This window comes from Mauremys mutica, chromosome 1, assembly GCF_020497125.1.
Source record: "Mauremys mutica isolate MM-2020 ecotype Southern chromosome 1, ASM2049712v1, whole genome shotgun sequence".
In the NCBI taxonomy this organism is placed as follows: domain Eukaryota; kingdom Metazoa; phylum Chordata; order Testudines; family Geoemydidae; genus Mauremys; species Mauremys mutica.
In genome coordinates, this window is record NC_059072.1 from 112468657 (window position 1) to 112494454 (window position 25798).

Here is a 25798-nt window from a genome sequence, read left to right on the forward strand (position 1 = left end):
ATAAGCACTGATATGACATCCAAGTAGGTTCCTATGAACTCTATTCTGTATACTGGGCTCAAAATGGATTTCTCAATGTTGAGCTGCAATCCCAGTGCACGGAATAGGTATATCATTGTCTTGATGGTGTCAAAGACCTCATTGTAAGACTGGCCCTTGAGCCAGTCATCAAGGTATGGAAAAATGATTATTCCCCAACATTGGAGGTATGCTGTGACCTTTGGGGCAGACAAAAGGCCCAACAGGAGCACTCAATACTGAAAGTGATCCTGGCCTACTGAAAAGTGCAGGAATAGTTTGTGAGGCGGGTGAATTGTGATATGAAAATAGGCATTCTGAAGGTCAAGGGGTGAAAACCAATCCCCTGGTTCAAATGATGGAATTATAGCTGAGAGAGACACCACCCTGAATTTTTGAGACTTGACAAAATTGTTCAGGAGTCTTAGATCTAAAATCGTTCTCCCCCCCTCCATTCTTTTTCAGGACCATAAAGCCTCTTCCTTCTCTGCTGAATAGGAACTGGTTCTACAGCACCCATTGGTAGAAGAGAGCTGACTTGCTGTAACTGGTGCTTGTGAAAGGGGTCCTGAAGAGGGATGAGGAAGGGTGATGGGTATAGGAGAGGGAGATAAACGCATAGCATACCCAACCTTAAAACCTCCAGCACCCTTTGCTTTGTCCCTTGTGATTCTCTCCCATGTGGAAAGAAAGTAGGAGAGTTTCTGAAGGATGGGAGGTGTGGAAAATGGTGTATATGCAGCTTGGTGTTGTGGGATATTTCTGGGTCCTCAACCACCCTGTCAAAAGTGACACTTAAATGATGATGATTGAGAAGCGGGCGCAGAGGGAGCAGGTGCTCACTTCCTCTGGAATCTTGACCTTTTCCTCGGTGGTATCAGGGATCTTGAGAATGACACAAGGCAGGATCTTTGAGCTGTTTGATATTTTATTAAACCTTTGTTCGTAGGTGTATAAATCCCAAGAAATAGCAGCATGGCTCTGGAATCCTTATGGGTACACAGCAAATCATCCGTGGACTCAGCAAACAGTTTGAGGCTATCAAAGGGAAGGTCCTCATCTGTGTTTTGGACCTCTCTTGGTAATCCAGGCAGCTGGAGCCAGGATGCCCTCTGCAGGACACTGCTGTAGAGATGGATGGAGTGGCAGTGTTGGCCGCATTCAACAAGGCCTGTAGTGATGTTCTAGCTAACAGATGACCCTTGTTAATAATAGCCTGAGACTAGTCATGCTGATCAGCCAGCAGATGTTCGATAAAGGTAGTGAATTTGGCATAATTTGAGTGAATGTATTTAGCCATGAGAGCTTGATAGTTTGTGATCCTAAACTGAAGAGTCATGGATGAGTAGGTCCTTCTGCCAAACAGATCAAAACATTTTTGGTCCTTATATGGTGTGGCCTTTGCATGATGTCTGCCACATTCATTCACTAGCTCCACAACCAGGGAGTTCAGTGTTAGATGGGGGAACAGAAATTCACTCTTTAGTTGGGACATAGTATTTCTTATTGGCCTGTTTACACGTTGGCAGAATCATCACAAAGATCTCCCAGAGGGATTTTGCAGGATCCAACAGGGCCTCATTAATAGGCAGGAGAACGTGGATAGAAGGAGTCCATTAGAGGATGTCCAGGAGCATATGTTGTGACTTCCTGACCTCTTCTAAAGGAACTGGAGGGAATCTGAAATACATTTAATTAACTCTTGAAAGTTTCTGAAATCATCAGCCACAGCTGATGGAGAAGGCATAACTGCTTCATCTGGGGAAGATGATGAAATATTGTTTGGGGACTAACCTCTTTATCAGTGCCCTGCCCTCCTGCTCCTCAAAGGATTCTTATGCCTGAGGTAATGGAGGAGGAGCAGATGGAGTAGAGGAGCGTCTCTCCCTGTATTCCCCATAAAAGGGCCCAGGGGCATGGGAAAATTACTGACGTTATGCAGTCCAGGGATCCTAGTATAGCCATTGGGGCAGTCCAAAAGAAATTGTGGGGTGGCATCTAAGGGTGCTCAAACTAGGTTGGGGAAACTCCCGCCTCTTGTCAAAAGCATCAGGATGGAAATCTCTTATCTGAAGTGCTGGGGAACCCTGGATTGAAATATTTGAATTGGAGGAAAATATCTCCTCTTCAAGAGGGGAAACCCCAGCATGCTCTGAAGGTCTTGGAGAATCAAGTGATAGCAGGGAAAGGTCCCACCTCAGTGACTGTGCTTGTCTCGGTGCTGATAACCTCTTAGTACTTACTAACAAGGGAGACTCCAGCTCCTCCAAAACAAGTAGATCCCTTGAGAATCTGAACTCCTGAGGTACCGGGTGGGTTTGAAGAGCAGGGCTCTGTACTATTGTCAGTACCGAGAGTGTGTGCTCTCCGGCAAGTCCACTTTGGTCAAAGTAGTTGGTACCAAAGAGGATGCCTTGGGGTGCATCAAAACCATATGAGAGGCATGGTGTATTTCTGGTACCATGGCCGTCTTAGTGGCTGACTTAGATGTAGATGGCACCAAAGGAATTGTGGATTCCATTCTCTTAGCAATGGAATGCTTTGATGATGCAATGCCCTGCTTGTGTGGCAGCGAAGGTCTTGGTCCCAAGGTATGCTTGCTGCCTGTTTTCTCTGCTGAGCCGGGCACAAGATCAGTACAAAGAGTGTCTGGAGCCTCAGACATAGTCAGCGTAAGACACAAAACCTCCACCGCAGTCTTGCTCCGCAGGGACTGAGTTCTTTTTGAGGTGGACTCTTTCTGTGGAGATTGACCTGGTTTTCTGTGGATTTACTTCAGGTAGACCCAGGTGAATGTGCCAAAGTTGACAGGGCACTGTGTTCAGTCAGTGACTGATGTCCGGGGGTGTGTGTCTCCTGCTTTGGATCTGAGGCCAGTTGGAGAGAACGCGCCATCATTGAGAGTCTCACTTTTAGTTCTTGATTTTTCTTGCTTTGCCCTTAAAAGCGGTGCAGATGGAGCACTTTTGTGGGGTATGAGGCTCTCCCAAGCAGCAATAAAATGGGAATGCCCGATGCTGACCAGGATGGCCTCCCGGCAAGAGGTGCATTGCTCGAAGCCTGGACGACCTGGCATACCCCAGGGCAACAATATGTAGCAGGGGAAGTTTCCTCAAAGGAGAAAGGGAACAGAAGAAAGTCTCCCTAAATTAGAGTTAGTGGGGTCCTGTGCACAAATGACGATTTCCCTTAGTTGCTGATATGCTATTGCCGAGACAGCAAAAAAATAGTGAAGCAAAATTCTTTGCTAGACTACTTCAAAAAAACCACATTTAGAGAGCAGGTCGCAGAATAAGTTTGCAGAATGCAGAAAGTCTGGACCGATTCGCGACTTGCAATGCTGATTAAATTCGGTCCTGCATGTTGGGGTCCCCCTGTCATTGGGGGCTCCGTGCCACCGCATGGTTTGTTTCACTGTAAATCCACCATTGATGAAAAGTAAACAAAATAACTAAAGAAAAAACAATAAACTGAAGAAGGGTAACTAGGCTAAGAGACTTTGAAAGTCAACCACTGACTCAGGCTGCAGCGGTTGGGAAGGAACTGAGGGTGATTCACCCGTCCAGCCCTCGATAGCCTCAGAGGGTGGCACCAGGAAGCACAGGGCTCATGTGCAAGCTGGACAGGCACTACTACCAAAAATCTCCAATTAAAGGCACAAGGGGTGTGAGCATACCTGAAGTGGAGCACCCATATGGATACTACTTGAAGAACTAACCATCACATAATATTCAGTGTGAACACCAAATCATGGCTTAGCTTGGGAGGCTGTGTAGAAGAGTAGAGGAGCATAAGATGCCTCCTTTCTCCCCTTTGTGGGTTTCCTGGACTGTTGGTAGCTGTGTGGGACACAGGCCTGGTAGACTTCTCCTGTACCTGGGCAGGAAGCGATAGGGAGTGGACAGAGTCTTGGCTCCACCCCTTAATGTAGCTGGGCTGGTACCGGGTATCAGGCTGGTGGAGAGTACTTCACCAGCAAGCAAGGGGAAAAACGGAAGGCAGCGAGCGTGTGAAGGGGAAAGTCAAAATCAGCCTCCTGGGCTGCTCCCGGGGCAGTGCAGCAACACGCCACCCCATGCTTAGGCAAACCACAATTTAGCCCTGAACATTTGCTTTCCATGTACATACCTGGGAATCAGCTTCTTTGCTACAACAGTTGCAGAAAGTGAACACATAAAGGATAAAAACGTGAACAATTCAGGTTTTTATCTGAGTAAATATTCATGGAAGAAGCACTGAGATCTTTACTCAACTCTGCATAAAGCTCTGGGGAAATATCCAGAGTAACAATAATGCTTTACATTTCTATAGCTCCCTGGGGCTTTGTGAACATTAATGAATCTAACCTCATATGGGCAAACTGAGGCACAGAAGGCCAGTACAAAGTCACACAGGGAGTCATGGACAGGGCTGGGAACAGAACACTGGGGCCAGGTTCTGAGCTCACTGACCCCTTGTTTTACACTAGTATAAAACTATTGACTTCAGCAGTGTTGCTCTTGATTTACACCGGTGTTAATGAGAGGAAAATCAGGCCCTACCTAGGTTTCCTGAATCCCTCTCTGTACTTGAGCCACAAGCTTATTCTCTGTCTTCAGACAGTCTCTGCATTCTCTCTCAGTCCTGGTCTCAACAGTGTATTTTCAATCCTCTCCCTCCCTGCCTGGTCTCTGCTGGTTTAAATCTCTCCTTGGTCTCAGTGCCTTTGATTTTTCACTTCACTTTATCCCGCTCACTCTCTCATTTTTCTTTTCTTAGTAACGGATCACCCCTTTCTGTGACTCCCTCTCTGACTAGCTGCTCTTTAGATTCTCTCTTCTCTGATCTCCTCCACTGTCACTTCTCAACTGCAGCACAGTATTCCAGCCCCCACATCCCATCTGCCTTTTAAAGGGTTTATCATAAGCAGGGGGCTTCTTTCTTCACAGTTCTTTTACTTTACAAAATCCAGGTCAGTCGAGAGAGAGGGTTCGGATGCAGTGGTGGCTAACCTGGGGCCCGTGAGGCTCTAAATTGTGGCCCTCAGCTGTGTCACGAAAGAAAGTGTATTTGGTCATGAATGGAAATGTTTGAATCAGCACTACAGGGAGGTGGTGCAGGCCCCTGCCTCCTACTGCTTCCCCCCCACAGCCCCAGGCACAGCTCTGATGTTAGCAAGAGGGTGCTTTGAGCAGCTTGCGGTCCCTTCCCTGCTGCAGCTGCTCAGCAGCTCCCCTGCTGGCTGCCTACTGCATTGCAGCAGCAGTGGCTGCTCTATCGCTGGCTTCCTTGCCAGGCCGTGAGAGGCCAGGGAAAGCAGCACAGGCACTTGACTGGCTCTGCCTGAAGCTAGGGAGCAAAGTACAGCCCACCTCTTCCACACATAGCCACCTGGAGTAGCTCAGGCTAGGCAAAAAGAAGAAGTTACGAACCAGCAACGAGTTAGAGCTCCCTAATTCTCTTCCCCAGCCCTGGTACCGGTTAGAGCAGGTGAGAGCTAACTGTGGCCTCCCCCAAAGCAACTATCCACCAGCAGGGAATACCTGGAGTGCAGTGCGCTCCAGTCACTCTACCCCTCTGCCCCCAACAGTCCCCGTGCCCCAGAGACTATGAGAAGGGAGGTGTAGGAGCTGGCTATGCCAGCTGGGGACTCTCCTACACTGGAGGAATCCTCAGCTGGGGATCTGTGGGAAATTTCTTCATTCCCTTTGCATCACTTGGACAGTGCAAAGGGGGCGGGGAGACAATTTGCTCAAGAATATTGATTGTAGCCCCTTGTCCTTTTAAAAAGGATATTAAAAGTTTGGACATCACCAATTTAAGGTAATGCTCAGAGCCACAGGGGCCTCTTTCTCACACACTGACTTCTTCCAGTGCCAAAACACCATATTAAGACACACAGCAACTGGATTCCACCCTGTATGTGAGAATGGAATTTTCACCTTCAGAAGCTATTTCCTGGAGAGCTCAGGGAGTTGGAAGCTGCAAGGGCCCTGGAGTCTGATTCCATCAACTCCTGGGGTAGCCTTAGATTTGTCACACTGACCCTCCATCCATACTGAGTAGAAAGGTGGAACCTATCTGAAATGCAGCTCCTTTAACTATGCTGAACAATCCCACAACCCAAATTCATGTGCAAAAATATGCACCCTTCATCATCAGCCTTGTCTCAAAACACACAGGCAGCTTCTGAGACTTATAGTTACCATTTGGGACCAGCATTTTCTCAGTAAGTAAGTGACCGCTCTCCTTTACAGATGTATGATGCATGTGAGCTAACACACCCTAAGCCGTAGATCAGGTTCCCTTTGCATTAGAGTGTGGTCCTGGCATGGACATCATCATACCTTCAATGTCCTATGAAAGTCTGAGCGTATGTTGTGGGAGGGGTGGAGGGTTGGGAATGGAGTGAGGTCACACGGTGACATAATGTATTGGCTTTTCATCTATGCTGAGAACTGGTTCAAATTCTGCTTGGGCATGAGTGTAATGCCACCTGCCTGGCAATGTGCAAGTTTTCACGTAGCCCCTAAATGTGAGGGAATGCCTGTCTCTGTCTACCACTGACCAGAGGAAGCTAATCACTAGAAATTCGTCACAAACAGTCCTTCTAAACACTCACAGACCAGCTACCATACTTGAACATGCACAGACCATATACTGAGCACCCTCTAACCCCATGGATACATGCACATACACAAATATGTACATGTGCAGACACAGACACACATGCACATATGCATGGTCATATGGACACCAGTGCATTAATGCAAGTGCGTGCGTAGACACACACACACACACACACACAGAGTGCATGTATGTATGTCTACACTCTGCAGTGCATACATGCATGTGACCACCACCCCCCACACCCCTCAGTGCACACATGCACGCACTCACCAGGCACACACAATGCATTGTTACATCCCCCGCCAGGTACACAAACAGACAACAGTCACATACCATGCACCTCCGCCCCCATGTCCATAAGCACACAATATGCTCACACGTGCTCAGGTAGTGTCATGCATACACATACATTCCTAACTCCTGCAGTTACGCAGGAGTTAATGCAAGGAGGGAATGGAAAGGAAATTAAAAGCGAAAAGTTGAAAGCCCAGCACATGATTCTTCTCCCAGCACATCTGTGAATCCTGGAGCGCGAGAGTAATTGTCTGCAATGAGTCAGACCAAAGGCACAAGGAAATGGTTGCCATAGCAACCCCCTCACTGCTCTAATTCAGCTCAGAATTAAAATGATATCAAATAATTTGCAAGCAAAGGGAATGTGGCAAAGTCACCGGGTGCCAATCTCAAAAGTCCAGCTGTACGTGAGCCTCTCCTGAGCCAATGTCAAGGGCTCCTTTCCCTTCAAGCACGGCTGCAACAGCAATCAGAAGAGCCAGAAAGGGGAGTTGTTTGATGGATAACCCTTGGCCAGGCAAGCTTTGCTGTGCACAGGCAAGAACCAGCTCCTGGGCTGGAGTCCCACACTGGAACGGGCTTCAAACCAATGGGCGGAGAGGTGGGAGGGGCAGATATCCCAGGGAAATACCCCTCCCAGTTTCTAAATGAAAAGCCCATCTCAGTCTACCAGCCAGCCTGTCCCTTAGAAAAAAATTGCCCTGAAGGTGGATCATCCCAGCCAGAATGCACGGATGCTGAGCCTCAGTGTCAGGGTTATTTCTCTGTTATGCACAGCCTTGCACTCTGATTTACATAAATGCGTGCTTTCCCCCCAGAATAAGTGGTGCAATGTGCAAATCTCTGCTCAAACTGGCTGAGGGGGTCTGCCTGCTAGCATTAAATATTGCCCACTGCAATAGTGACCAAGGGCCCTGGTCAGATCAACACCTCATTGCGCTAGGTGCTAGAATACTGCTGTACAAATACATAGGGAGACAGTCACTGCCCTGAAGAGCTTACAATCTAAAAAGAGAACAAATGGCTAATGGGAGGAGGAAAAGAAAACAACAGACATACAAGCACAGCTGCCAGCATGATAACAGGAGCATATCATCTTAGGGTTGTTTTTTTTGGGGGGGGGGGTAGGGGAGAGGATTGGTCTTTGTTGCTAACATAAATGGCCCATACTTTATTATTAGATCCTGGGCCTAGCTGCTGCATTCTCTATTTTTATTGCTTACTTTATTCATCCGAGCCTAATGTGCCTTGTTTGGTATTTGAACTCTTCTTAGGTGTGGTTGTACCATAGCATGTAGCCATCCTAGTCATGGACCAAGGCCCCCTTGTGCTAGGGGCTGTACAAACACAGGCCAAAAGGATGGGTCCAGCCCCCCAAGGGGCTAACAATCTAAACATAAGACGAGGCAGCAGATGGCTACAGACTGATAGGTGGTTACAAGGAAGCAATGGGGCAATACTGGGTAGTATGTTCAACAGTGGCATTTGCACACCAGCATCCCCGGGGCAGCTGAGGGCTAGGACGTAATAGCCCCCAAAAGGCTGTTCTGCCAGCCTGGGGACTGCTGGAGTGCAGCAGTGTTCTAGCCCCACCCCTTCCCCCACTAAGTGCCCTTCCCAGGCCCAACTGCTCACTTCCAGGGCACTGCCCTTCTCGAGGCTATGGAACCACTGCCCAGTACACTGAAGTGCTGTTTTCCCCGCTCCAAAGCTGACTGTGGAAGAAGGAGAGGTTTGAGGAGCTGCTCAGGGATTGGGGGGGTGGGCAGGAGGGAGTGGCATAAAGATGGAGGCAGCAGATATAGCAACAGCAGGTGATGGGCAGGAAGTGAGTTGCCCTTTCCCTTCTCCGCCCAAGGTACCCAGGGAGTCTGCTATCTCTGCCAATGGAGCGCAATCCACCCAGCACACCAGGCTGCCTTACATCCAGGTAACACCCCACCAGCGCAGAGAAGTCCCTGCTCTAGAGCAGTGATGTCACATACTGCAGCTGACGACGATTGGGGGTGGGGGGGCAGGGTAGGACACCCCTTTAGAATACTACAGTATTTATTTGTAAGAACTGGTCTACACATGATTTTTTGTATCACTATAACTATGTCAGTTTCTGAACCAATATAATTGAAGTGGTGCAACCTTCTAGTGTGGGTGGTTATTTCACTAGAAAGGTGCTTATGTCAATAGCACTTGTTCCTATAAGTTTAAGCCTCTTTATACCAGTATAACTGCATCCACACTAGACAGTTGTATTGCTTTAACAATACTGGTTTCTAAACCAGCATCACTATAGTGACCGGCCCTGAGTGATGCCACAGCAACAGAATGGCTGATAAAGTCACCTGCACCTCATCTCCCTGCCAACGGGTAATACACATCATACAGCCAAAAGTGAGGGTGGAGAGAGAGACTTTAAATTGGCGAGCAACCGCTTTTCAAATGAAAGGCTTCCCACGCCTGTCTTTATGCCTTAAGCTAGATTTCAACTGGCGGCCTAGAGGTGAAAGATTTTTTATCCTGCTATCAATCTCCCAGACCAGTCAGCTTCAAACACCTTTTGAAAATCTTACTAAGCACTTTTGAAAAGCTGGCCCCAGGGATGAGTGCTGTGCCCTTCATCCCGCTGAGCCTCTGGGCTCCTTCTGTATAATGGGGAGAATAATCCTTCCTTCTCCCACCCTTTGTCTGCCTTCTCTCTTAAGATTGTGAGTGCTTGGGGTCAGGGACTGTCTCTCACTTCATCGATGTGCAGTACCAGTTTTGGCTGGGTCCATAGGCGCAAGTGTAATGCAAACATTAAATGATCGTTTTGAATTTAAACAGAGAGGAAGATTACAGGATGAAGTCAAACAAACTATACCCTTAGCTCCTGAATCCCTATTTTGATGCCCTGTCAGTTCTGTGGGGCAGCCTAGGACTTTCCTTCATGTCCCAGCTTGGCTCCCAGCCCTGACCCATGGCAACAACAGCAAGGAGCTCGTGAAAAGGAGCCCATATTTGTTCATGCTGTGAATGGAGATCAGATGCCAGCCAAACAACGCACTCGAGGAGAAGGTCATGCAGTGAAAGAGCTGTTACAGGCAGCCCAGGGAGACAGCTAAACTCCCGCTCAGCCTCCAGCAGTTGCACTGGGACTCTAAACCACTACAGGAATATGTCAGCAGCTGCAATGTGACTGCAGTGGCTTCCCCCCCGAGAAGGCTAAAGCCCCAGGTTACTGAGTCACATGGGAGAACAGTTGACACAATGTTATTTAAAGCAGGGTTAGGAAGGGTTCAATTACAATTATTTCTAGTGAAGTTAGTGCTAGAGAACGGTACTGGATTGACATCCCCAGAGACTACCTCCCTTCTTATTAATTATAATTAATATCCTGGCCCTTAGTTAATATTTGCACAATGCATTGAAACTGCAAAGTGCAATATATCTGGTAGGTATTTTTAATTCACAAAAACAAGTACAGCATAGGCAGTAGCAGTACAAGCTTCTCCTACACTGCTCCCCATCTATGACTGATTCTGGGTCCTGGCTGGCCCCTAGTTTCAAAGGGCCCTAAACTGGCCACCTGGGAATACCTTTTGGAGTTGGGTGAGATCCCCCAGGGGCCTAGAGCCAGAAAATAGTTTTATGCTGCTCCCCCTCACAGCATCTGGTGTGGGGTATGGCCAGGAGCAGGAAAGAGGCGTCTTGGCCAGAGCACATTGCACTTTATCTATTCTGATCCATAGAAGGCCACTGCAGTACAGCATAATTTAGAGCAGCCCCAGGGTTGTTCTAGTTTACATATCTGGACTCCAAGAGCTGCAAAGAAGATGCTGAGTCATCTTTGCCCCCACCCATCTCAGTTCCTGCACTGAGCCCAGCTTGACTAATGAGTCTTCACCCTGACCTGGAGGCAGCACCTCTAGGTTTCAGAGGATAGTTGAGTCTCCAGCCCATTCTGTCCTGGGCCTTATTATTGACCCGAGCTGACAATATAGAGGAGTCAGGCTTTCACATATGATGACCAACCCCTGCCCTGGCCCTCCAGTCCCCCAGTTTCCTGTTCCTAATTATTTTATAATTCTCTGACAGAATCCAGGTTTATGACACCTTGTTTGTTTGATTTTGAGGGTTTGCCTTTCACAGCATCGAGGGGAGTGAAACTCAGCTGCCAGAACAAAGGGGACACAGCTCTTTAGGTATTTGGAGCTTCCAACAGGAAGAGGTGCTGTGGGGCCTTGCTCCTTGCAGGCCCTGTTATAAATCCCAGACTTGAGTTCATCACTGCATGTGTTATGGATATTTTGGAATGCACTGGATCTCCTCAAGTGTCAGCAAGTCAAGCACGTGACAGTTACAGCCACTGGCAGGATGACAGGTCATTTCATAGATGACACTTTTTAAAATAGCATTTTAAAAAACCCTCCAAGCCCCTGTTTATATGATTCTGACATAACTTGTCCAATAACTACAAACTCATTCCATTATAGGGTATACTGGGAACAGTGCAAATTCTGAATAAGAAGAATGAAAGACATTATATATGTGTAAGATCCTAAAGTGGTTGCAAATGTAGGCTCCAGTCCAACAATTAGCTCCATACAGGCAGACCCATATACCCACAGTGAAGTCAATGGGGCTATGCACGGGTGCGGGGACAGCCCATGTGGATCCTTTGGGTCCTGCATAGAGAAATTACTTTGCACATCACTGTTGTGCTGCCACCTCTCGGGTGAAATATGGCAACTCTTCAACAATGAGCTACAAAACAGGGAGAGAAGAATACCTGAGTCAATGGAAAGTGTGGAGCAGATTTAAAGGCATTACCCACCTGGAACTGGCCATGTCTTCCAAACATGTTTACCCATGACAAGAATCATGGTATCTTTAAGGAACACACATGATCAGGATTTCATGTTTATGTCTCAGTTGAAAACACCATGATCCAGATGCTCAAAGGTATTTAAGCTCCTTACTTCCACTGAGCTGAGGACCTGGGCCAACGTTCCTAAATACACCTCAATGCTGCACTCAGAGTGAATACCTCTGGACATCAGCGGGTACTTCAGTCTCTCTGCCACTTTATTTTCAGTTGGGAACGCTAGCCATAGTGTCAGCTGATGGCAGTTTTTATGGTAATGTCTGTGATGAGAACCATCAACTTATTTCACAGCAGCCTCTGAACAGCCTTGAGTTGGTAATAATTTTAAGATTACTTATGACCTAGATTGGATTTGAAATAGTGGTTTAGAGGTGAAAGAATCCATATTATATTATCACTCCCCCGGGAAGTCAGTTGCTCCTCAACAGCCAATAACACTTTGAAAGGTTTTATTTTCCCTTCAATTTCAGTGGGACATGGTAATACCAGGCTATAAAATATTTAGGAATGACAGCATATGTTGCTCTGGTAGGAGAGTAGCATTATATGTAAAAGAAAGCATACAGAGTCAAATATGGTAAACATTTTAAATGAAAAACTGTATCATCGAATCTCTATGAATAGAAATTCCATGTTTGAATAAAAAGGATATAGCAGTAGGGATATACTACCAACCACCGAACCAAGATGGTGACAGTGACCGTGCAATGCTAATGGAGGTTAGAGAGGCTACAAAAGCAGAACGCGTACATAGGCAGCAAGTTATATGGGCCCGTGGGGCCCATGCTTCACCAATATTTAGGAACATGGGCCTGGCTCCACCAATGTTTGGGATTACCGCGCTTTGGGGCCCCCCATGCTTTAGGGTGATGTGGGATCCAGGGTGGCCTGGGAGGTTAGCAGGGGGCCTGGTGCCAGCATTAGCGAGTGACCCAGTTCCAGTCCACTCTGCTACATGCTGCCACGCTGGCTCCCGGCATCGTTCGGGGGATGGGGCGGAAGCCAGAAAGAGGTGGGGTGGGGGCGGGGGCTTGAGGGAAGGGGTGGAATGGGGGCAGGGCCTGGGGCGGAGACAGGGGTTGTCCCAGGCCCTGCATCTTCCTAGGGATGGCCCTGCATGCATAATATCTTGTTATGTCCACGACAGTTAAGCTTGTGTTCCCATTCTGGCTATAATCCCCAGACATCTGTCATCCGCAAGAACTGGAAGATAGGACTTGATAAAATGCCGTCTTCTTGCTCCACTGCTACCAATGTCAGTTTGAGATATTACTATTCAAGGCTAGGCACATATGCCCCTGCAACAGTACTCTTCAGTGTGATGAAAATAAGTGTCTTTCCACCTAGCAATAAGGCCATTCTTATCCCAATTTCTAAGAAATGAACTATTGTAACAGAACAATTTGAAAATCCTTTCAGGACACGTGCATAATATATAAATCAAGTAACCTGGATATTCAGCAGTTTAACAGACTTGCCTCCTGTTCTTTTATTCCTCTGGTGCTGAGTCATCTGCACTTGCAAACATGACTCTCTCCTAAATTGAAGTTCTAACTCCAAGATGGCTGGCTCAAACACCCAAATGCCCACTTTCCTGAGTTCCTGCAACAAAACTCAACTTCCAGAGCAAGCCCCAAACTCAGCTACTTCCACTAACAGATTTCCAAAGGGTTGCTTTGGTTATACTCAATGCTCCTTTCCAGAATATTTTGCTCCCTTTGGAAATACCCAGTGGTCCCCACATCATGTTATTGTTTTCAAGCGTTCCTGACTAAGCCATAAACATTCATTGGGCTGAAATGTGGGTTTGTTTGTTTTTTAAATTGAGTTCCATAAAAATGTTTGTAAAATGATGAGTGTATGCATTAGCCTGTTCCAACAATACATTGGCCAGCAGAGCAGTGGTGGGAAGTAAGTTGCACCATGCAAATAGCTCCATAACATACTTCCCCCTGGAGTAAAGGGGAACCAGGGAAGGAGTGTGACTCTCCGAATCACAGTTTTTTTCCCCAAGGGTCCTTCTGGTGTGAGGCAGCTATGCACTGTGCCTTACCCAGAGCTGAGAGCAAATGTTCAGTCTATCCCTTATGGGTTATATTATTACCAACACAGCTCCCAAGAAATATGTAATTAATACTAAACTACTATCTCTAGTAAATCAGATAATATTGGCAAAATTAGAACACATGGCTACCTGATCATTGATCCTAATTCCTAGGCCTCCATGGAATGGTTTTATATGAGTATAATCTAATTATTTAATATGCAAGCAGCTGTACATGCACTTTATCAAGTCCTATCCTCCAGCTATTGTGGATGGCAGATGTCCCACCTCTGCTTCTGGGAGCAGCTAGTCACGGAAACTACAAAGGGAGAAGTAATTTTTGATTTAGTCCTAAGTGGAGCACAGAATCTGGTCTAAGAGGTAATGATAGCTGAACCACTCAATAATAATGACCATAATGTAATTAAATTTAACATCCTTGATGGAGGATAATACCAAAAATACCCACCACAGCTCTACTGATGTCAATGGAGCCATGATAATTTACACCAGCTGAGGGCCTGTCGCTTGCACTCTTCACCCAGTATGGACAAAAGCAACCATGTCTGTACTAGTGATCGTCTTACCCAGTATCACTACCAAATCCTACTGTAAACAGGACACTAGCATTTTTACCACCATGTCGTCTCACTCTAATCACAGAGGAGAAGCAGAGTCTCTTAAGGATTTCAGTGGCAGCCCATCTACTTAAAAAAAAAAGAGAAGTAAGACTGATGGAAACTGAAAATAAGTATTTGAGTTAGAAGCTACATCTAATGGGCTGTCTAGTCCACCTTCCTGGATTATATCATGTTTGATTTAATTATCTTAAACAACCTTTGGTAGATGGTTGTCAACCTCGGAATGTCTCTGGTTACAGTGATTCTATAACCTGTTCTTGCAGCTTGTTCCATTATAAAATTTCCCCTAACATTTAAACTAAATTTTTCCTTATTTTGTCTTAAGCACAACAGAAACTGCCAAGAGACACCTTATATTACCTCTGCAGTTTCAGCTGGATATGGTATGTATCATAAATTGTTTAGAATTGCTCTGTTTTGTTAAACAGCTGTTCCATTTCATCCCAGAGGTGGCTGCATTTCAGTGGTGAGTACTGGATAATTGTAGGTTTTATATAACAGTTTGGGATCTTTTGGAATAGAGAGCGAGTGACCCTACCAGCATCCTAAAGTCAGAGGGCAAGGAGCTCATTGGATCTGGTAGTGAGTTTCAGCTGACCTGACGAGTGGAATATACCCCAACCCACTAATCTCACCTGTATCTAAAAGGTGTCATGTAAGATATTAATAGAAAGCTAATACCATACTGATCATTCATATTATTGTATGTACGGAGGACAAATTCAAAATTACAAACATATTAGGAATTGTGTTCTTGAAGTATGTCTGCCCGGCAGGGCTAAAGTTATCCCACCCTAGAAAAAAGAATGTGATTCTGCCAACAGAGAGGTATTTCCAGACAATGGGAATGCAATTTACGTAGACGGTAAACAGGGCCATCGAACCAACAAGAGGAGGAGACAACCATCCAACATTTACAGCAAGGAGAGGAGAATGCAGGAAACAGATCAGTCTGCAGTTTAGCAAAACCAGCGAAAGAAGAAACCATCATGTAAGCTCCTTCACCAGGAGACTCCATGTTGTCTCCCTCAGAGCTTGCATGAACTTTACTTTGATGGGTAACTTTCAGAAGAATCCATTTAAAAGATTCCCTGGACTATAAAGAGAGGGGCAAAGAACCCCAAGTTATCTTTCAGCTAAGGCAAATGAACCGAGTACTTTGGATTTTATGGGAGATCCTGACCAGAGGGGTGGTCAGCCAACTTGCTGGAAGGTAGATTGATAAGGAAACTACCTTGAACAAAGGCTGTAGCTTGTTGTGTTAAGTCTTAGCATCTAGAAAGCATTCTAACTCTATCCTTTATACTTTAACTCACTTAATATCCTCCCCTTTTGTTAATAGACTTGTTTTACTTTGAATCTAAACCAACCCAATGCTGTGTTTGATTTAAAGTGAATGTTAACTCCAGTTGATGTGGCAAGCTGCTGGGTACTGTACTTTTAAAGGAACAAACACACATTACTATCTCTCTGAATGGTCCAGGAGAGGGTTGATCATTGCAGAACACACAATTTTGGAAAAAATTAGGACTGGGGGCTGTTGGGACCATCTTGCCAGAAACAGAGTGCTGCACCCCTCCCCCTCACACACACACACTCTGCATGCTTGTCTGCTGACTGGAGCATCCAGTCACGCAGCTACAGTGGAAGAGCATTTTGAGGCACTATGGGTTACAGGGCAGGCAGTGACACAACCCCTCACTGGTCTGGATTGCACCCCAGAATGTGACTGGGTGTTCTATAAATGTGAGATCATTATCTTCCAATAGCACACATGGAATTCAGTGAAACTCCTTTAGAGGGGGCACAAGGATCAGATTTACAGGGAATGGTGGGAATTTACAGGAAAGAATTTCAAAGTCAGCAGAACGACTGGAGGTACAAGCACATCTCATTCTTTTGAAACTTAGTGTAAGCACCACAAATATTCCATTGGGCCAAACACAGTACAATGATCTCAAAGCTCCAAAACTACCCACTGCGCAAGCTTTCTGCCCTACAATCAACGACCGCACCAATCCATAGATTCACAGATAGCAGCAGCAGAATTCACCCTGTTAATTCACCCAGTCCCTCTCCCTGTGCCCAACGCAGGATTGAGCCATAATGTATATTTTCTAGTGCTTTGTCCAGTCAAGTTTTCGATAACACAAGTCATGTAGTTTCCACCACTTTCTTAGGAAGACAATTCCACAGGGTAACAGATCTCACTGTAAGGAAGGTTCCCCCCTGCAAGACATTGTGCCACCCTCTTATTCAAGAACAAAATAAAAACCTGTGGTTGGCAGTTCCTACCTGCAGCAATAGCCGTCTTCCCATCCACAGTCACAGCAACAGATGTGCTCACTGTCACCACCTCTGGTTTTCCACCTCCCTCTGCCAAGACACAGATGTAGCAGATTCAGTTACTTTCCCTCTGTTGCCAGGGGAAGGGGGTGCAGACCACACCCAGGAGCTCTTTACTTTCCACAGAGAAAAAACACGCAGCTCACTGAAGTAGCCAGCTCTGACATGGACTGGGTGCGTGGGGGAGGCCACATGATAACAGTGCACACAGGATGCCCCAACATCGAAAAGCTCAACTCTAATCTCATGCCTGAATTTCCCAGAACACTGAAGCATCCTAATTGGCAGTTCAGGAGACCGGATTTCCTCTTGGTGGAATGGCCCATGACAGTAAGGGTGTTGCCCTCAAAATAAGAAAGTACATAACCGCTGACAAACTGCAGCCAACCTTCCTGCCCACCTCAAGTTTGTTTACCTGTCTCAATAAGTGGGCTGTGTCATTACATTATAAGGCCAAGTTTGGGGTTCAGTTAGTCCTGTTTAAAACTAGAGGAACACCACTCAAATAAGCCAGTCCTTCATCCTCCTTGTTTTCTGTGAGGTAGGATGCTCCAGAGCGCATTGCACCTCATGCCACTGGTGCCTCTCTGTGTGCATGTCCTCTATGCTTTCTCCTACTGAGCCAGTATAGGCTAGCTGCCCAGATTGTCCCAGAGTGCACTGGTACACAAACAAAGTTTAGGCAGTGTCGTATGAGTGAATGCACAAACATGGTTCAGCTATTATTCTGAGGCATAAAAGCAGGCACAATTCAAACCTTGGACTAGATTGTGCCATTTATAGAACAGCTCTGCATAAAGGGCCTTGTGGCCCGTGTACTCTGTCTCATGAGGAGCACTGAGGTGGTTGTACGTCAAGTAGGCATAGCCTCTCCTGGGGCTGCACATGCACATGGAAGACAGTGCACGAGGACAGAGCAGGTTGCTTCTGCTGGTGCACCAGCCCCACTCTGCAGGGCAGGATGGAGGATGGATGAGGCCATGACCTCAACTCCAACAGGATTCTGGCCCCTAACTCATCCATGGCCAAGTAAAGGGCATCACAATCTGGCCCTGTGTAGGTTGTGCCACACACTGGTTACAAAAACCATGGTTGCACATGTAGTCTGAACTGCATCTCAGGCAGTGTGCCATTTCCTAAGTTGAACTCAGTCATTTTAGTCTGTAACTGTCCTCGGGACAGATTCCAGTTTTGTAGGGTTTTATTGGATTTGTTGAAACAAAAAACCAAAATAGGGGCTGTGGTTTCTTTTTTACAGTTACCAGGGACATTTTGAAGGTCATATTTCTGAGCATATTTATTCTGCCACTCATTCCTTCGCAACATATTGTAGAGTTCAGTGCTTTGCCCCAGCAGATGGATTAGGTCCTTTTTCCTTCCCCACAGTCCCAGCATTTGTCATTGTCTTACTTCTGCCTTCATCATTCTTGTTGGTGTCTGACGCGTCCTGAACACGACTTTGCAGCTGCATTATGTGTTTTAGCCTGAGGTCATGTGTGGATTTTTTTGACTGAAGTCAGACTGACTTGCACAAGGGCACTGCACACATTGAGAGAAGCACGTGTGAAACACAAGGACCTTTCCTGCCAGATGATGTTCATACGCTTTGAGCCTGATCCTGCACTCCTTGTGAACCCAACCCCCCCCTGTGACGCCTGTAGGGGATTTGGGTAGACGACAAATGCAGGATCAAACTCCCCATTGGGGAGGGGGGGGGCGCATGTGAAGTTCCCGGTCCTGCTGGGTCACAGCTGTAAATACAGGAAGAATGATCATGTGGTGAAGGCCCTAGACTGGGATGCTTGAAATCTGTGTTCTATTTCCAGTTCTGCTACAGACTTAATATGTGACCTTGGGCAAATGACACTCCCTCTGTGCTTCAGTTGCTCATCTGTAAAAAGGGGAGTAGAATTAGGGGTCTACCAAATTTGCAGGTGTGAAAATTGCATCACGGACATGAAATCTCATCTCCCCTGTGAAATCTGGTCTCCAGCTACCCAGCTCTGAAGGCAGTGCTGTGGCCAGCAGCAGCATAGAAGTAATGGTGGCAATACCAGACCATCTGTGAAATTTGCTATTTATGCCATGACCCACCCATGAAAAATGTGTGATTTCTCCATGATTTAAGTAGATCCCTAAGAATAATCCTTCCTTCCTCCCCCACCCTTTGTCTGTCCTATCTATTTAGAACGTAAGCTTTTGGGGGCAGGGACTGTCTCTTCCTATGTGTCAGTGCTTAGCACAGTTGGGCCCTGAGCTTGATCATGGCTAAGGGATACCATGAACCAAACAAAACCCAGCTTTTATGTAGTCCTTATTAAGGCAAAGCTACCTTTGATGTCAATTAGGGTTCAGGTGAGCAAGGACCGCAGGATCTGTCCCACAGTGACTAGCAACTGACACCTGGTCCCATGGGTTACTGGGCATAGTGGATGAAGGTACACACTGCTCTCACACTGGGTGTTGATAGGAAGCTACTGCAGGGATTTCAGGAGGTTGCACCCATGCGGGGTGCTAATGTCTGACTTTCTAAGCCCTGCTCTATTGCATGTAGTTTGGCAGAAGATGCCTTGTGCCACGACTGCCACCTCTGCCCTTCACTCTAGTGGTGACTCTAAGTGAGGTATACTTGGGGGCAGGGAGGAGAGGAGAGCATGGATGGAAGGTTTAGTGTGTTTTCTCTCCCCCTCCCTTTATATCCTGGTTCATCTTCTGGATCCCATCCTCGTTTTCTTCTCCGTGCTGCTCACTTCCCCTCCCACCTACCCTCCCACCACAATGCTACAAAAAGCTTTTACAGCGAAAGCGCTGCGCTCCATGACAGTGCCTGAGTGCAGGGGGCTGGGGAAGAGCACAGAGGGGATTTCTATCTCCATTGCATGAGCGTCACATGGTATTTTGTTCTGATTTTTCTTCTTGTGCTCTCCTGTCCTCCTCCACCCTGGCACAGGTCCCTGCAGGCTCTGGAGATCACACAGGGGCAGTCACATCCTGAGCATAGACACAACAAAGCTGCTAGTCAGCTGTCACTTTGGGGCTCCATGGGGTGAGGGGATGCCCACCCACACTACAGAACCAGCATGAGACTCAGCATGTTTGGTGGGGACCATTGACATGCTTTTGGCGAGGGGAGTGAAGTTCTCCCTCCCCCTGTGAAAAGCTCATTTTCCAACTTGGGAAAATTTTCATGGAAAACCATGAAAAAGTGACTCCTGGACAAATCACACCTCCTCTCACCTGGCCCCCTGACTGCCACTCAAATCATTCCAGCCAGCTAGCCTGCCTGTCCTTCCTCTACTTTGCCTCGCATCCCTTCCCATCTCCCCTCACCAGGGCCGGCTCTACTGTTTTTGCTGCCCCAAACAGCGCACCAAATTGCCACCGTGGATGGCGGGAGCAGTCCTTGCGCCGTTAGGGCAGCTCGCGCATTTCCGCAGTGGCGGCAATTCGGCGGCAGCTTCTGTCTTCAGCCGGAAGACAGAAGCTGCACCGCTGTGGACAGCTGAACATAGAAGCTGCCACTGAATTGCTGCCGCCACAGAAACGCGCGAGCGGCCCTAACGGCACACAGACTGCTCCTGCCATCCACAGCGGCAATTCGGTGCGCTGCTTGGGGGCAAAAACACACAGACTGCCGCCGCTTGCACATTGCCACCCCAAGCACCTGCTTGGGATGCTGGTGCCTGGAGCCGGCCCTGCCCCTCACTTGATTCCTTGTCTTCCCCTGCTCAGCAGACTCATGCATCTTTCAGCAGCCTCATCCATCCTTCATCTACTCTGGGCCCTGCAGCCTCACCCATTCTTCACCTCTCCTGTCCATGTCTTGCTGTGAGGTGTCTCCCTCTCTCTGTTCTAACAAGCAGCCCGGGGATGGCTCTCACCATCTCCCCTTGTGTAAGAGCTCATTCCTGCAGGAAGAGGATAATAAAGGTGAATGGGGTGGGGACAGGGAGCAGGGGACTGTGAGTGACAAATTTATTTTCTCCATCTCCCTCCTTTGCTGTAGTGCTAAGACGAGGGTTACCTGAACCCTCTTCTGAGGTGATGCTGTAGATGAAGCTCCCTGGAGGATGCTCTGCTGCTCGGCGATACCACAGGGGGAAGTGATCCATGGTGAAGATACTCTCCTTTTCCCCCAAGGTCAGGAACTTCCTGTAAGGAAGAAAAAAAAAAAGTAAAAATTGCCTCCTTCATCTGGGACAGGGACACCCACTTCTCCCTCCTCAGCTGCATTCAGCATAGTGCCCACCTGGGGGGATGTTCTGTACTTAGCATTGTCAGGGCACCAACACAGGGTCAGGATAGTCACAGGTCGGTGACATACTAACCTTACAGTCAGACAGCAACTTTCACCCCAAAGGACCCCAGAGCAGTTTACAAACTATATGCAGCACACAGGGTACCCTCGTCAGTTCATCGACTGCTGAAATGCAGCCATTGCAGGGGTGGAAGGTGGCTGCTCTTTAGCAGCATACAGGTACACCAGGAACACCACAGGGCAGAAAGTTAACTGTGTCCAACAAACTGCAGGGAAGAACTGAGAGAGACAGAAACACTCATGCAAGCACAGTGATTGGGAAATTATGGCTCCCACCCCTTCTTTCACAGGAAGGGATCTGGCATTTTTATAGGATGAGTTGGTTAGGACAAGTCATGAAGTCAAGATGTCCAAGATACTTCACTGGTGGTGCTGGGGAAGCTGAGTGTGTGACCTGCACGTGAGCCATTGGAAGAAACCCACATTTGGAGCTTCATGGAAGGTTGTTAGAAATATATTTTCCCACCTGACAGGCAAGAAATCAGTGCCTCCTTCCTCACTATTACAGACATGGCCTTTGCCTTCTAGGCCGGATTATGGCAATGGCCTATACCTAGAAAGCGCTGGGGAAGATTCAGCTGATCCAGCACACTGCAGCTCATCTCGAAGAGACACATCTCGGCAAGAGAGTTGCGTGCAGTGCCCTACGTGGACTATCCATCACACCCCAGAGTTACTTTAAGATTCTAGTACTGATCTACAAAGCTCTCAATGGACTAGGCTTGACAACCACCAGGACAGTCTCTCTACGCCACCAGTTCTCAGCCAGGGGTCCGGGGCTGGGAGCAGCTTTCAGGGGGCAGGGGCACCAGAACAAAGGGGCCAAGGGATCATGGCCCGCCCACTTTTGAAAGTTGATGGGCCTGGCCCATTCACTTTTCACCACATGTCCGGCACCCTCCTCCTCCTCTTCCCCGCAAAGTCCCGACCTTGGCCCTGGCAACCGTGGGGAGCTGCGGACCCTCCACCTGTCTAGGGTGGGGGGGTCCGAGAGCAGCCCCTGGCCCATGTCCCCTCCCCCCGGGTCCCTCATCCAGGGCAGATAGAGGGTCCGCAGCTCCCCACAGCTGTACGGGTGGCTCTTACCATGGCCTGGCTGCAGCTCTTCGTCCCTCAAGGCCTGGTTTCTGGCTTGGCCAGGGGGTGGGGCCTCAGGGAAAGAGGAGGGGCAGGGGCATGGCCTTGTAGGGGGCATGGCCTCATGGTGCCCCCACTTTTAGGAAGCCTCCACCGCCCTTGTCAAGGAATCTACCAAGGAGGGCCAGTGTTAGACTCGCTGACGCCCAGGGCAAAAGCTCAAGCCCCACCATGCAGGGCGGAAGCCTGAGGCTCTGAGCCTGGTCACCTGGTGCTGAAGCTGAAGCCTGAGCAACTTAGCTTTGTGGGGCCCCCTGTGGCTTGGGGTCCTGGGCAATCGCCCTGCTTGCTGGTCCTGGCTTTTATATGCAGAAATACAGTTGTTGTGGCACAGGTGGGCCAAGGAGTTTTTATAGCACATTGGAGGGGCCTCACAAAGAAAAAGGTTGAGAACCCCAGCTCAACGCAACACCCCAAGAATTCTCCAGTCCACAGAGTCACTACAACTAATAGAGTCTTGTATCAATCCTTTGTCTGCCAAGAAAGTGCAATTAGGCAGAGGACCCTTGGCTATAGAAGACCATGCTGAGCCTACTCCTCTTTTTGAAGAACAAGTCACACCTCTTGCAAAGATCTAACCCCTCAGCAGAGATGGTTGCATATCCTGTCAAATACAGAGTAGCAGCCCCAAATAAACTGATCCTTACATATTCCATAAGACTCTCACACCTCTGGTAAGAGGAGAGAATACAGCGGTCCAGTTGCAGACAAGCAAGATAAAAAAAAATTTAAATAAGGCATAATGCACCTAAATACTATGGTGGCAGCTGCTTTACAAATGCTACTGCTGCAGACAGATAAGACCGAGGTTAGGTTTAGGAATACATCTGATCTTACTGAGAATTATCTGCATGACCCAAGAGCCTTATTTCCCAGTTTCTCCGCTTCTTGGATTCTGCTCAGCATGTCACATAGATCTTATGACTTTTTCCAGATTGAGCCACCAGGTGGTGCTGTTGTCCACATCTATGTCCACATCACCCCCCAGCACAGGCTGTTCAGCTACCACACGTACCCAGTGGTAGATAGGATGGGTATAGCTAATAAGTAACATCCTTGAAGCTGAAACTCTTTACCTACCTAGGCTGCCATTTGGTGAACAGGTAGCACCTATCTCACTTAGCCCATCCAACTGCGGCCACACTAACATGCATAAGTCATCTCTATTGTGGGTAAGAATGAACCATGAAACTGAAAAAGGGAGATGCAAGGAAGTGCAAAGTAAGAATCTGTGCTGTGTGGTACCCTGCAGGTCTGAACAATCCTATATCCCAGCCCAGAGCTGCAAAAGCAGTATATCTATTTGTAGCACTGTAGGGATTGTGTTATTCCAGCTAACATCTGCAATATGGGTATATTAACAGGTGTTACCATATGCAGAGGGAAGAGATCTAGTTACCATAGGTCACAGATGTAGTAATGAGCTAAGATATGAAAAAAATTATTAAAGTATCAACAGGTGCCATGTGTAGGTGAAAGGAACGCTGTTAGTCCAGGTAATGTTTTAGGCGACATCACAGGGATCATTGTGCAGATGAGAGGCCTGCACTTACTATGCAAGTGGGACTAGTTACCCAACCAAAAAACTCTGGATAACATTTTCAAAAGTGTGTAAGTGATTTAGGCTCCTAGGTGCCTGAATCACTTTGGAAAATGGGACTTGGGTGCTTTAGAACATTTTACCCTATGTCTGAATTCCTTTAAAAAAAAATCTAATCCCCTTCACGCATTCAGCTCTCAAGCACAAGAGTGAGGCTGTGAAAGAGATCACAAGGAAGCCCTTTTATTTGTGTGGTAGGGGAATGAAGATTCCTAGTATTCTGACTCAGTCAAGAACCAGGAACTGGCTATGGTGCTCAGTGAAAGAGAGATGGGGGAGGGATCTGAGTCTTGCCTGATCAAGAAAACAAGATATAGACAGAGCTAATGACCAGGTCGAGAAGGGCAAAGGGGGTCATAAGGGATAAATGATGCCCCCCTTACAGGACAGCCAAGTTCCAGAGACTCATTGGAGCCTTTCAAACAAAAAAAATTGATCTATGGGCTTCTGCACTTGCCATAACATAAACCATACCTGGCGGGAGTGCCAGGAATAACCAGGTAACAGATTTCCCTGCAAGATCTCTACTTCTTCCTCCCCCTCACCAATTTCTTTATTTCAGATCTTTACTTTTGCTGTATATTTTGACATAACAATGATTGGTCATTCATATGGTTCTTTCCCTTCCAGAGGATTTGGAAGAGCTTTACATACTATATACAGGAATCTGCCACTGAAATGCAGCCACCACTGGAGTGATGCACCTGCTATGCTATGTGCCAGCAGTATAGGACAGGGAATCTACACTGGCTTCCCACAGCATATTGAGTCGAGTTCAAGGTCTTCCTTCATATCTTCAAAGCAGTCAATGGCCTGGGCCCAGCATATCTGACAAGTTGGCTTCTCAGGTACAATGGGACTTTCTGCCATAAGGGTGAAGCTCATCTGTGCAGGAAATGGAACCTTCTCAGGGGCTGGTCCCAGACTGTGGAAGAAATTCCCACAGGAACAAAGGACCATCACAAACTTCAGCACCTTCTGCTCCAAGTGCAGGGCACACTTATTCAGCTTACTTTCTAACAGGAACTCAAAGCAGCTGAATAACTCTAAAATAACTCTAACCAAAATCCTCCCAAGCCAAAACACTCCACTACACACACAATTCTCCCTCTAGGGAGAGAATGAGAGAGACACTAACTACATGTGACAGAAGTTAGTCACATTGCGTAATGCACCCCCTGGAAGGTTCTCAGATACTATGATGATGAGGGCAGTATAAGAACCTGTATGGGATAGAATATCCAGCAAATGAAACTGCAAGGGGAATTGAGATAGGCAGAGTATTACTAGTCAAGTTGGAACATGGCCCAAAAATGAAAGCATAGACCCCAACCCATACTCTCACAAAAAGTGTCACTGGAGATCTTCTGGCTGTAATGTCTTGGCAACAGCTCTTCTATTCCTGACCAGGACTTCAGAACAGGGCCGCCCAGAGGATTCCGGGGGCCCGGGGTCTTCGGCGGCGGGGGGCCCTTCCGTTCCTGGATCAGAACGATCAAAGAAAAGATTATGTCTCCCAGAAAAATCGGCCTACATTTTACATTGAAACCAGTGCATTCTGGGACAGGTTTTTGCCATATAACAAACAGAACAAGCACAAAACAGTGCCCTGCCCGATCCTTTATGACATATCGGACAGATCCACTCCACTAACCCCCTGGTTGCTTCCCATTCTGTTCTCTGTAACCCTGGATACTGTTCAAGGCACAGTGGCACTTTCATGCTGTTCCTTCACAGAGACTAGGAGAAACTCCTCAGTGAAGTTTCATTTTAGAACTTGCCTGTTCGAGAGTTTCTCAGATCCCACATACAGGAGGCTCCTCATGAGGCCGGCTCGAGTGCCCAGAAATGCTGTCTCGACCCCCTGCTCAGTCTCACTGTGGGACAGAGAGAGAGACCCATAGGGGCAGAATTAGTTCTCAGAGCTAGA

The 25798-nt window shown here is 47.4% G+C and overlaps 1 protein-coding gene across 7 annotated transcripts in view; it reads right to left on the reverse strand.

The window, feature by feature from the left end:
- The window catches only part of CACNA2D4 (calcium voltage-gated channel auxiliary subunit alpha2delta 4), a 171079-nt gene that overhangs the window by 62151 nt on the left and 83130 nt on the right, over positions 1 to 25798 (reverse strand). For all 7 annotated transcript variants that reach the window (XM_045002242.1, XM_045002244.1, XM_045002241.1 and 4 more), the window contains 3 exons: positions 25650 to 25745; positions 20838 to 20965; positions 16763 to 16843 (listed from right to left, as the gene is read on the reverse strand). In XM_045002242.1, coding sequence (XP_044858177.1) covers positions 16763 to 16843; positions 20838 to 20965; positions 25650 to 25745 — 305 coding nt within the window. The remainder of the gene's footprint in view (positions 1 to 16762; positions 16844 to 20837; positions 20966 to 25649; positions 25746 to 25798) is intronic.